General features: G+C 41.4%; 1 protein-coding gene across 1 annotated transcript in view; it reads left to right on the top strand.

Annotated features, from left to right (window-relative positions):
* Nucleotides 1–12,805, top strand: part of FBXW8 (F-box and WD repeat domain containing 8) — a 527,093-nt gene that overhangs the window by 198,983 nt on the left and 315,305 nt on the right. The window contains exon 3 of the mRNA XM_053701689.1: nt 6,002–6,166. Within this exon, the coding sequence (XP_053557664.1) occupies nt 6,002–6,166 (165 nt within the window). The remainder of the gene's footprint in view (nt 1–6,001; nt 6,167–12,805) is intronic.

The following is a 12,805-nucleotide window of genomic DNA, read 5'->3' as shown; positions in this document are numbered from 1 at the left end:
TCCATCAGGATCTCAAATCATTAAATTTGAAGGAGTGGAAATTGAATGCCTAGTGCTAAGTCATAGAGGTTTCTCTGTCTCATTGATTAATACTATGTTACAAGCTCGTAAATCTGTCTCTAGAAAGATTTATTATCGAGTTTAGAAGACTTACATTTGATGGTGTTCTTCTCATAAATTTTCTTTGCATTCTTTTAGAATTCCAAGAATTTTACAGTTTCTTTAGGATGGTTTGGATAAGGGTTTGTCTGCAAGTTCCTTGAAGGGACAAATCTTTGCTCTTTCTGTTTTATTTCACAGAAAGATTGCCAAACTTCCTGATATTCACTGTTTTGTACAGGCTTTGGTTCGTATCAAGCCTGTCATTAAATCAATCTCTCCTCCTTGGAGTCTTAATTTGGTTTTGAGGGCTTTACAGGCTCCTCCATTTGAGCCTATGCATTCTTTGGACATTAAACTACTTTCTTCTAAAGTGTTGTTCCTTTTGGCCATCTCTTCTGCTAGAAGAGTTTCTGAGCTATCTGCTCTTTCTTGTGAATCTCCTTTTCTGATTTTTCATCAGGATAAGGCGGTTTTGCGGACTTCATTTAAATTTTACCTAAGGTTGTGAATTCTAACAACATTAGTAGAGAAATTGTTGTCCCTTCCTTGTGTCCTAATCCTAAGAATTATTTGGAAAGATCCTTACATTCTTTGGATGTGGTGAGAGCTTTGAAATATTATGTTGAAGCTACTAAAGATTTCAGGAATACTTCTAGTCTATTTGTTATATTTTCTGGTTCTAGGAAATGTCAGAAGGCTTCTGCTATTTCCTTGGCTTCTTGGTTAAAGCTTTTGATTCATCAAGCTTATTTGGAGTCGGGTCAGGCCCCGCCTCAGAGAATTACAGCTCATTCTACTAGATCAGTCTCCACTTTGTGGGCTTTTAAGAATGAAGCTTCAGTTGATCAGATTTGCAAAGCGGCGACTTGGTCTTCTTTGCATACATTTACTAAATTCTACCATTTTGATGTTTTTTCTTCTTCAGAAGCAGTTTTTGGTAGAAAAGTTCTTCAGGCAGCTGTTTCAGTTTGATTCTTCTGCTTATAATTTCAGTTTTTTTCTTTTTCTTTATTAAGATTAAAACTTATGATTTGGGTTGTGGATTAATGTTTTTTCAGCGGAATTGGCTGTCTTTATTTTTATCGCTCCCTCTCTAGTGACTCTTGAGTGGAGTTCCACATCTTGGGTATTTGCTATCCCATACGTCACTAGCTCATGGACTCTTGCCAATTACATGAAAGAAAACATAATTTATGTAAGAATTTACCTGATAAATTCATTTATTTCATATCTGCAAGAGTCCATGAGGCCCACCCTTTTTATGGTGGTTATGATTTTTTGTATAAAGCACAATTATTCTAATTCCTTTGTTGATGCTTTTTTACTCCTTTCTTTTTCACCCACTACTTGGCTATTCGTTAAACTGAATTGTCGGTGTGGTGAGGGGTGTATTTATAGGCATTTTCGGGTTTGGTAAACTTTGCCCCTCCTGGTAGGATTGTATATCCCATACGTCACTAGCTCATGGACTCAGCAAAATCCCTCTATGGGTGGGCTGCTTTAGCCACAGTGGGTCAGTCATGTGTTCCGCATGGGATGGGCTTGTTTTGTCACTCTAAAATTCTGCACCAGGGCAACTTTCTAATTGGGTGAAAAATAGTCTCCTCTACTCCTTACATACAGTCCTAAAATTGCCAAGGTTAAAAGAACAGTTACTGTTGCCTTAGGTTACTTCCACAGAATGTATGTATGCATGTGTGTGCAGGGCCGTCTTTAATATGGACTGGACCCTGGGCAAACATTTTCTTGGGCCCCCCCATGCAATTTCGCTCTCCATCCCAAAAAACAAGTAAATCAATTTTTATATTTTATTTTAATTATTAGCCCAGCAGTGGATCATCCACTGCTGGGCTAATCATTTTAAAAAACAAAAATGAAAAAAATTGCAATATGTGAAACTGGACCTAAGCAGTACTAATACATAAATAAATATATACATTCCTCCACTGTGGATTAATTTAATATGCTTTTGAATGTGGTTCTGGTGTGAGGTTAGCTGGTTAAAGAGATTTAGGGAAGCTAACAGGAGCAAAGCAAGGTAAAGACTGAGGAGAAAGCATGGAGGTGCAGACAAATATAAGTTTACTGACTGGAACAGCAGAACTACTATGGGAAGCTGTAAAATCTGAGACAGAGAGAAAAAATAACTATAAAAATAAACTTTACCTTAATGTGTGAAGTGTCAGCATGACACTATACATCAGCCACAGCAGCACATGTCACTTCTTTGCTAGGAACAAGTTCCCTCTCACCTGCACTAGATGCTGCTGCATGGGGGAGGGACGTGTGTGCACTCACTTATTCTTCCCACTGACACCTTTCTACAAAGCACTGTTCCTCTAACAAACTTCAGTTAGTTGATCTTAGGGCCACAGCAGAAAGAGCAGGGCTAAGGGGACCAGCAGACTGGATGCTGTCTGTCCAAGGCTGCATGGATACAGTGTGAGACGAGTCATACAGCCTCTAGACTGAAGAGAGCAGTGTGTGCAGCTGCACAGATGCTAAAATCCTCATGTTCCTGCCGCTCTAGCTTTCTGCTGCATGCGCCTACAGTCAGCCCTACCCAGAAACAATCCCCACCTGCTGGTAATCCCAGCAGGACCTTTTCTAAAGCAGTGGGATTGGCTGGATGCCGAATTAGGGCTTAGCATTCAGTGCTGCACAGTGCACACCTAAAACAGCACATGGCACTAGCTTGGCATGTCACATGACACCAGCATGGTCTGGCACAGTTTCTCACAAATAAATATAAGCAGAGAACTTTTGACTGGGACAGTATTAGGACTGACTGTGTGTGTGTCCCATGTCACATGTCATCAGCAGTCTGGCATGGACTCTTGGGCCCCTCAACAAAGATTGGGCCCTGGGCAGCTGCCCCATTTGCCCTGTGTTAAAGACGGCCCTGTGTGTGTGTGTGTTTGTGTAAATATGTGTGTAATATATGTGTTTATAAATGTATATGTGGTTTTGTGTGTGTAAATATGTGTATGAGTATGTGTGTGTAAATAATGTTTTTCTTTTACTAATCAGGACAAGTAGATTGTCATGAGGGACAAGTAGATTGGGCTCCCGCTTTAGTAGTTTATTTTTAAATTTCCACACCCCTAGAGATATAGGGAGGAGCAGTGCAGTTGAGGGCCTTGTATGTCAGAGTCAGAATGTTGTGTTTAATCCTGGAGGCAAGAGGAAGCCAGTGAAGGGATTGGCAGAGAGGTGCAGCAGATGAAGAGCGACATGTAAGGAAGATGAGACTGACAGAGGCATTCATTATGGATTGTAAAGGAGCTAGGCGGCAGCTAGGTAGACCAGAGATGACAGAATTGCAGTAATCGAGGCATTAAAGGATGAGAGAGTGGATTAAAATCTTAGTTGTGTCTTGTGTAAGGAAATATCTAATTTTAGAGGTGTTTTTAAGGTGGAAGCGGCAGGATTTAGCCAAGGACTGAATGTGAGGAGCGAAAGAAAGATCTGAGTCAAATTTGACCCCAAGACATCTGGCATGCGGGGTAGGGGTTATGATGGAGTTGTCAACAGTTATAGAGAGATTGGGGATGGAGATTTTGCAAGAAGGGGGGAAAATAAGGAGCTCAATTTTGGAAATATTTAGCTTAAGGTAGTGAGAAGACATCCAGGAAAAGATGTGAGAAAGACAGAAACCTAGAGACAGATTTTGACGGCAGATAAGAACCATAGGCTCAACAAGTCTGTCTAATATTCCTGAAAGTATAAACTTATGTAGTTTGTAGGATAGCCTTATGCTTATCCCAGGCATACTCAGACAGTGTTTCTCATTACCACCACTTCTTGTTGAAGTGTATTCCATGAATCAATCACCGTTTCTGCAGTGAAGTGTTTCCGCATATTAATAGAAGTGTATGTTTGTGCACAACTGGTACATGGTATAGAAGGTCACCGATAGGGAAAAAAAATCCCACAGATCTATCCGTTCACAGGTGATGATCCCTCCTGTCTGGCTCTTTTTTGTTTTGTTTTTTGTAATGTGTCACAGGGATGGTGCTAGTCAGATAATTGTAGCTTGCTGTTGAAATTAATGGGACATAAAGCCGCAATGAGAATATGCTCTAATACTTTTTGCACTATTGCTTGCCTATACTTACCCTGTAGCTTTCACTGCGTTAAACACATTGTTAAAGGGACAGTAAATGCAAAATCAAACTACTTTGATTCAGACAGAACATTACATTTTAAACAACTTTTTAATTTACTTCTGTCATTAAATTTGCTTGATTCTCTTGGTATCCCTGCTTTTTATTTCCCCACTCATAAAGTCCTTCTGTGCTGTTTGATAGCAGCAAAAAAACCTTCTCATCTGTGACTTCATCATCCTTTCTAAATTAACCTCCTTATTTTCTTAACCACTGGAAAAAATGGTAACTGATAATATTGAAACTGTGTAACTGCTCTTCAATGTTAATATGTTCACATTTATTCCATGTAACTACTTTAGTAATAAAAAGAATCAAGCTGGTAAGATTGCTAACATTTGTACCATGACGGTACTTTATTAGTATGAAGTAGAAGCATTTCTTTAGCCCTTAAGAAGACAAATATTTAAAAAGAACCTCTGAGATTTAATGGAATCAAAATCTGACTTGCATTCAATACCAGATTTGTGCACTCTAGGGTAAATTACTTAATCACTTTGTTTCCTGAACTAGACAGCGTTTGCTCTTTGGAACAGCAATCTTAGACTTCCAATTAACATTTTTGTTTTATTTTTTACTACTTACACTCTAAATAAACCGCTCACATTTATTTATATATATATATATATATATATATATATATATATATACACACACATCAGGGGCGTATTATGGCCTAGGCAGCACACAGTACAGTGAGCTATAAAGTGCAGGCTTTTACAGAGAAGACAAGGCACATGCGCTGATTAAGGTCGCTCTTCATAGGCAGTGCTCCTTTAAACCGTTGCTTCATTTAGATCCTCCGGCATTTTTGCAGTGAAAGCGTTCTTAGTGAGAAACTTGCCCGGGAATATGCTTACAAGGTGCAGCTGGAGGAGAAGACCTTGTGCTGATATGCTGCCTCCCCTTGTCAGCTGTGGTGGGTCTGCGAGCGCAGTGGTTATTGTAGGTCATAATAACTAACAGACTGAATGCGTCTGTGCACTGCTTAGATCAGCTTGTGATATATAATCATAAACTCTAATAGCTAGCTTTCTCTGCATTCATGAACTTACAGAGTAAAATGTAAACGGACACTTAAAGTTTAATTACTTGCATGATGGTAATTACTGTATGTTGTTGCATGTGAAGGGCAGTGATTGTTTCAAAGTGTATTCTTCTTTCCCTTCCTTCCTCTTCTCTCTCTTCTTTCCCTTTCTCCCTCCCTTCCTCCCTCAACACCATTCCACCCTCAACTCACTCCCTCCCTTCTTTCTTTCTTTCCCTCCATCCCTCCCTTCTTTCTCTCAACTCCCTCACTTCTTTCTCTCAACTCCCTCCCTTCTTTCTCTCAACTCCCTCCCTTGCTCCCTTCTTTCACTCCATTCTTTCCCTCCCCTTTTCTCTTCTCACTCCCCACTTTTCTCTTCTCTCTCTCTCTCTATATCCCTCCCTTCTTTCCTTTGCCTCCCTTTTCTCCCCTCTCCTTCTGTACTCTCCCTTCTCTCAGGCAGAAAATGGTATGAGATGCATGCAATTCAACCCACCTGTATGCAAGTGGTTTACTAGCCCATTTTCTTTTGAATTGTTATAAAAAATAAAATTAAAACAACATTTTACACACTGACCTAAAAAAAATATTATGTTGGAATAAGGCCTAAAACCTTTGGAGTGGGGGCAGCAATATTTTGAGTGCCTAGGGCAGCACAAAACCTAAATACGCCACTGATATATATATATATTCTTATCTGTAGGTCAGCAAGACATGGAAATTTCTTGCAGAGGATGAAGTTCTGTGGCATCGATTGTGCCAAAAGGAAGGGTACACAACTGACGAAGAGGTCAGCACTTGTACAGCTTGGAAAAATACCCTGAGAGATAAGCTGACAAAAGAGAGCATGCTGAAAACAAACTGGAAGGTATAAAACTTTCAACTGTAAGTAATTTGAACATGTTATGTAAAGAAGAACTAACAAAAATAGTGCTCAGAGAGAAGTGGATAATTAAGGTACTTAAAATGTCAAAGCATAAAAAAACTAAAAAAAAAACTTGTTTCATCAATTTAATTCAAGAAGCCCCAGACAGAAACGAATGTATTTCTGTTCCTGAACTACAAGAAAATATTCACACACTTCCTTTTGATGGGTGCATTTGCAGTCTGCCACATGTTGTGTTTCAGCATAGATAATATCACTGGGTAGAAAGAAATGTGTCTGCTTCAATTAAACCCCATGTACCAGATTGCATACAGACTTGCAAAATCAGGTTTTTTCTAAGTTGACTATAAATGCTCTGTTAAAATACTGATATTTTCACAGGAAGGACAGTGATTGAACTTTGCAGAAAATGAATGTATGTGCGCAACTTTTTGATATTTCAGGAGTTTTGCTAACTATAGGACATAGAGACGACTTAGAAATACCTAGGCAGAGAGCTTCCTGGTGATAGGTTAGGTCCTGTCATATTCTGGTCAAATGATTTAAAACAATAAAAATAAAATAATCTAACAAATGCATTCTCACTAAAAACAACCGCAGGGATCACCAAAAATTGGCAGAATTTTACTGCATAATGTGATTTGTCTCCCAATGAAGCATTAAGCAGATCCCACACTGAGTGTTGCCAATTTCAAGCCACTCCTTAGAGACATGCGAGGTATTAGTGAGAATGTATTAATATTCCATTAAATTTTTATGAATTTATTCATTTATTTCTCCCTTACATGTTTTATTTTTATTATTTTACCACTCCAAGGAGAGCTTTAAAGGTATAGTCAAGTCCAAAAAAAACCTTTCTCCAACATTGGTGTGTCCGGTCCATGGCGTCATCCATAACTTGTGGGAATATTCTCTTCCTCAACAGGAAATGGCAAAGAGCACAGCAAAAGCTGTCCATATAGTCCCTCCTAGGCTCCGCCCACCCCAGTCATTCTCTTTGCCGCTGAACAAGCAGCATCTCCAGGGAGATGGTGAAGAGTATGTGGTGTTTAGTTGTAGTTTTTTTATTCTACTATCAAGAGTTTGTTATTTTAAAATAGTGCTGGTATGTACTATTTACTCTGAAACAGAAAAAGATGAAGAGTTCTGTTTGTGAGAGGAATATGATTTTAGCAGCAGTAACTAAAATTGTTTGCTGTTTCCACATAGGACTGTTGAGATGAGATAACTTCAGTTGGGGGAAACAGTTGGCAGACTTTTCTGCTTAAGGTATGACTAGCCATATTTCTAACAAGACTGTGTAATGCTGGAAGTCTGTCATTTCCCCTCATGGGGACCGGTAAGCCATTTTCTTAGTCTCAAACAGAATAAAGGGCTTAATATGGGCTATAAAACTGGTAGACACTTTTATGGGCTAGATCGATTGCTTTATTTGGGCATTTTATACAGCTTGATGTTGAAATTAACACTTTATAAACTTTGGGGAACGTTTTTTTACGTCAGGCACTGGTTTAGACACCTTCCCAGTCAGGAAGGGCCTTCTCTGTAGTAGGCAGAGCCTCATTTTCGCGCCATTACTGCGCAGTTACTTTTGAGAGCAGGACATGCAGCTGCATGTGTGTGGGTCTGAAAGTAATTGAAAAGGTTCCTAGAAGGCTTCATTTGGTATCGTATACCCCCCTGGGTTTGGTAAAGTCGCAGCAAAGGCTGTAGCTGGGACTGTAGAGGGGTTAAAACTGTAACCGGCTCCGGTTTCCTCATTTTAAGGGTTAAAGGTCTGAAATTTGGGGTGCAATGCTTTAAATGCTTTAAGACACTGTGGTGAAAATTTGGTTAAATTTGAACAATTCCTTCATAGTTTTTCACATATTCAGTAATAAAGTGTGCCCTGTTTAAAATTTAAAGAGACAGTAACGGTTTTGTTTTAAAACGGTTTTTGTACTTTATTGACAAGTTTAAGCCTGTTTAACATGTCTGTGCCTTCAGATAAACTATGTTCTGTATGTATGGAAGCCAATGTGTCTCCCCTTTCAAAATTGTGTGATAATTGTGCCATAGCGTCCAAACAAAGTAAGGGCAGTACTGCCACAGATAGTAAAGTTGCCCAAGATGATTCATCAGATGAATGGAGTAGACATAGTTCTACATCATCTCCTTCTGTGTCTACACCAGTTTTGCCCACGCAGGAGACCCCTAGTACTTCTAGCGTGCCAATGCTTGTTACTATGCAACAATTGACGGCAGTAATGGATAACTCCATAGCAAATATTTTATCCAAAATGCCTGCATTTCAGAGAAAGCGCGATTGCTCTGTTTTAAACGCTGTAGAGCAGGAGGGCGCTGATGATAATTGCTCTGTCATACCCTCACACCAATCTGAAGTGGCCATGAGGGAGGTTTTGTCAGATGGGGAAATTTCTGATTCAGGTAGAATTTCTCAACAGGCAGAACCTGATGTTGTGACATTTAAATTTAAATTAGAGCATCTCCGCGCACTGCTTAAGGAGGTGCTATCTACTCTGTATGATTGTGACAACCTGGTCATTCCAGAAAAATTGTGCAAGATGGACAAGTTCCTAGAGGTTCCGGTGCACCCCGACGCTTTTCCTATAGCCAAGCGGGTGGCGGACATAGTGAATAAGGAGTGGGAGAAGCCCGGCATACCTTTTGTCCCCCCTCCTTTATTTAAGAAATTATTTCCTATGGTCGACCCCAGAAAGGACTTATGGCAGACAGTCCCTAAGGTCGAGGGGGCAGTTTCTACACTAGCCAAGCGCACTACTATTCCTATTGAGGATAATTGTGCTTTCAAAGATCCTATGGATAAAAAATTGGAGGGTTTGCTTAAAAAGATTTTTGTACAGCAAGGTTACCTCCTGCAACCTATTTCGTGCATTATTCCTGTCACTACAGCAGCGTGGTTCTGGTTCGAGGAACTAGAAAAGTCGCTTAGTAGAGAGACTCCGTATGAGGAGGTTATGGACAGAATTCACGCACTTAAGTTAGCTAATTCCTTTATTTTAGATGCCGCTTTGCAGTTAGCTAGATTAGCAGCGAAAAATTCAGGGTTTGCAATTGTGGCGCAGAGCGCTCTGGCTAAAGTCTTGGTCAGCGGATGTATCTTCCAAGACAAAATTGCTTAATATCCCTTTCAAGGGTAAAACCCTTTTTGGGCCAGAATTGAAAGAGATTATCTCAGACATCACTGGGGGTAAGGGCCACACTCTCCCACAAGATAGGCCTTTCAAGGCCAAGAATAAGTCTAATTTTCGTTCCTTTCGCAATTTCAGGAACGGACCGGCCTCCAACTCTGCAGCCTCTAGACAAGAGGGTAATGCTTCACAAACCAAACCAGCTTGGAAACCGATGCAAGGCTGGAACAAGGGTAAGCAGACCAAGAAGCCTGCTGCTTGGTCTGCTTGAAGGAGTAGCCCCCGATCCGGGACTGGATCTAGTAGGGGGCAGACTCTCTCTCTTCGCTCAGGCTTGGGCAAGAGATGTTCAGGATCCCTGGGCACTAGAAATAGTTTCTCAGGGTTATCTTCTGGAATTCAAGGAACTACCCCCAAGGGGAAGGTTCCACATGTCTCACTTATCTTCAAACCAAATAAAGAGACAGGCATTCTTACATTGTGTAGAAGACCTGTTAAAAATGGGAGTGATACACCCAGTTCCAACCGTGTAACAAGGAATGGGGTTTTACTCAAATCTGTTTGTAGTTCCCAAAAAAGAGGGAACTTTCAGACCAATTCTGGATTTAAAGATCCTAAACAAATTTCTCAGAGTGCCATCGTTCAAAATGGAAACTATTCGAACGATTTTACCTACAATCCAGGAGGGTCAATTTATGACTACCGTGGATCTAAAGGATGCGTATCTACATATTCCTATCCACAAAGATCATCATCAGTTCCTAAGGTTCGCCTTTCTGGACAAACATTACCAGTTTGTGGCTCTCCCATTCGGGCTAGCCACTGCTCCAAGGATTTTCACAAAGGTACTCGGGTCCCTTCTAGCGGTTCTAAGACCAAGGGGCATTGCAGTGGCACCTTACTTGGACGACATTCTGATACAAGCGTCGTCTCTTTCAAAGGCAAAGGCTCACACAGACATCGTTCTGGCCTTTCTCAGATCTCACGGATGGAAAGTGAACATAGAAAAATTTCCCTGTCTCCGTCGACAAGAGTTCCTTTCTTGGGGACAATAATAGATTCTTTAGAAATGAAGATTTTCCTGACAGATGTCAGAAAGTCAAAACTTCTAAACGCTTGTCAAGTTCTTCACTCTGTTCCAGGACCTTCCATAGCTCAGTGCATGGAAGTAGTAGGGTTGATGGTTGCAGCAATGGACATAGTTCCTTTTGTGCGAATTCATCTAAGACCATTACAACTGTGCATGCTGAAACAGTGGAATGGGGACTATACAGACTTGTCTCCAGTGATTCAAGTAGATCAGAAGACCAGAGACTCACTCCGTTGGTGGCTAACCCAGGATCACCTGTCCCAGGGAATGAGCTTCCGCAGACCAGAGTGGGTCATCGTCACGACCGACGCCAGTCTAGTGGGCTGGGGCGCGGTCTGGGACTCCCTGAAAGCTCAGGGGCTATGGTCTCGGGGAGAGTCTCTTCTCCCGATAAACATTCTGGAACTGAGAGCGATATTCAATACTCTCAGGGCTTGGCCTCAACTAGCAAAGGCCAGATTCATAAGATTCCAATCAGACAACATGACGACTGTTGCTTACATCAACCATCAGGGGGGAACAAGGAGTTCCCTGGCGATGAGAGAAGTGACCAAAATCATAAAATGGGCGGAGGATCACTCCTGCCACCTATCTGCGATCCACATCCCAGGAGTGGAAAACTGGGAGGCGGATTTTCTGAGTCGTCAGACATTCCATCCGGGGGAGTGGGAACTCCACCCGGAGATATTTGCCCAGTTGACTCAATTATGGGGCATTCCAGACATGGATCTGATGGCGTCTCGTCAGAACTTCAAGGTTCCTTGCTACGGGTCCAGATGCAGGGATCCCAAGGCGACTCTAGTGGATGCATTAGTAGCGCCTTGGACCTTCCACCTAGCTTATGTGTTTCCACCGTTTCCTCTCATTCCCAGGCTGGTAGCCAGGATCAAGCAGGAGAGGGCCTCAGTGATCTTGATAGCTCCTGCGTGGCCACGCAGGACTTGGTATGCAGACCTGGTGAATATGTCATCGGCTCCACCATGGAAGCTACCTTTGAGACAGGATCTTCTAGTACAAGGTCCATTTGAACATCCAAATCTAGTTTCCCTCCAGCTGACGGCTTGGAAATTGAACGCTTGATTTTATCTAAGCGTGGGTTTTCGGATTCTGTAATAGATACTCTGGTACAAGCCAGAAAACCTGTAACTAGAAAAATTTACCATAAAATATGGAAAAGATATATCTGTTGGTGTGAATCCAAGGGATTCTCATGGAGTAAGATCAAAATTCCTAGGATCCTTTCCTTTCTTCAAGAAGGTTTGGATAAGGGATTATCAGCAAGTTCTCTAAAGGGACAGATTTCTGCTTTATCTGTCTTGTTACACAAACGACTGGCAGCTGTGCCTGATGTTCAAGCTTTTGTTCAGGCTTTGGTCAGGATCAAGCCTGTTTACAGACCTTTGACTCCTCCCTGGAGTCTGAATTTAGTTCTTTCAGTTCTTCAAGGGGTTCCGTTTGAACCTCTACATTCCATAGATATCAAGATGTTATCTTGGAAAGTTCTGTTTTTGGTTGCTATTTCTTCTGCTAGAAGAGTTTCTGAGTTATCTGCTTTGCAGTGTAATCCTCCCTATCTGGTGTTCCATTCAGATAAGGTTGTTTTGCGTACTAAACCTGGTTTCCTTCCAAAGGTTGTTTCCAACAAGAATATTAACCAGGAAATAGTTGTGCCTTCTTTGTGTCCGTATCCAGTTTCAAAGAAGGAACGTTTGTTACACAATTTAGATATAGTTCGTGCTTTAAAGTTCTATTTAGAAGCAACAAAGGATTTCAGACAAACGTCTTCTCTGTTTGTCGTTTATTCTGGCAAGAGGAGAGGTCAAAAAGCTACTGCTACCTCTCTTTCCTTTTGGCTGAAAAGCATCATCCGATTGGCTTACGAGACTGCCGGACGGCAGCCTCCTGAACGCATCACAGCTCACTCTACTAGGGCTGTGGCTTCCACTTGGGCCTTCAAGAACGAGGCTTCTGTTGATCAGATATGTAAGGCAGCGACTTGGTCTTCCCTGCACACTTTTGCCAAATTCTACAAATTTGATACTTTTGCTTCTTCGGAGGCTATTTTTGGGAGAAAGGTTTTGCAAGCCGTGGTGCCTTCTGTTTAGGTAACCTGATTGGCTCCCTCCCTTCATCCGTGTCCTAAAGCTTTGGTATTGGTTCCCACAAGTTATGGATGACGCCGTGGACCGGACACACCAATGTTGGAGAAAACAGAATTTATGCTTACCTGATAAATTACTTTCTCCAACGGTGTGTCCGGTCCATGGCCCGCCCTGGTTTTTTAATCCGGTTTGATGAATTTCTTTCTTTAACTACAGTCACCACGGCACCTTATAGTTTCTCCTGTTTTTTCTCCTGTCCGTCGGTCGAATGACTGGG

The sequence above is a fragment of the Bombina bombina genome, chromosome 2, assembly GCF_027579735.1.
Source record: "Bombina bombina isolate aBomBom1 chromosome 2, aBomBom1.pri, whole genome shotgun sequence".
NCBI lineage: Eukaryota > Metazoa > Chordata > Amphibia > Anura > Bombinatoridae > Bombina > Bombina bombina.
This window is presented reverse-complemented; position numbering and strand designations above follow the sequence as displayed.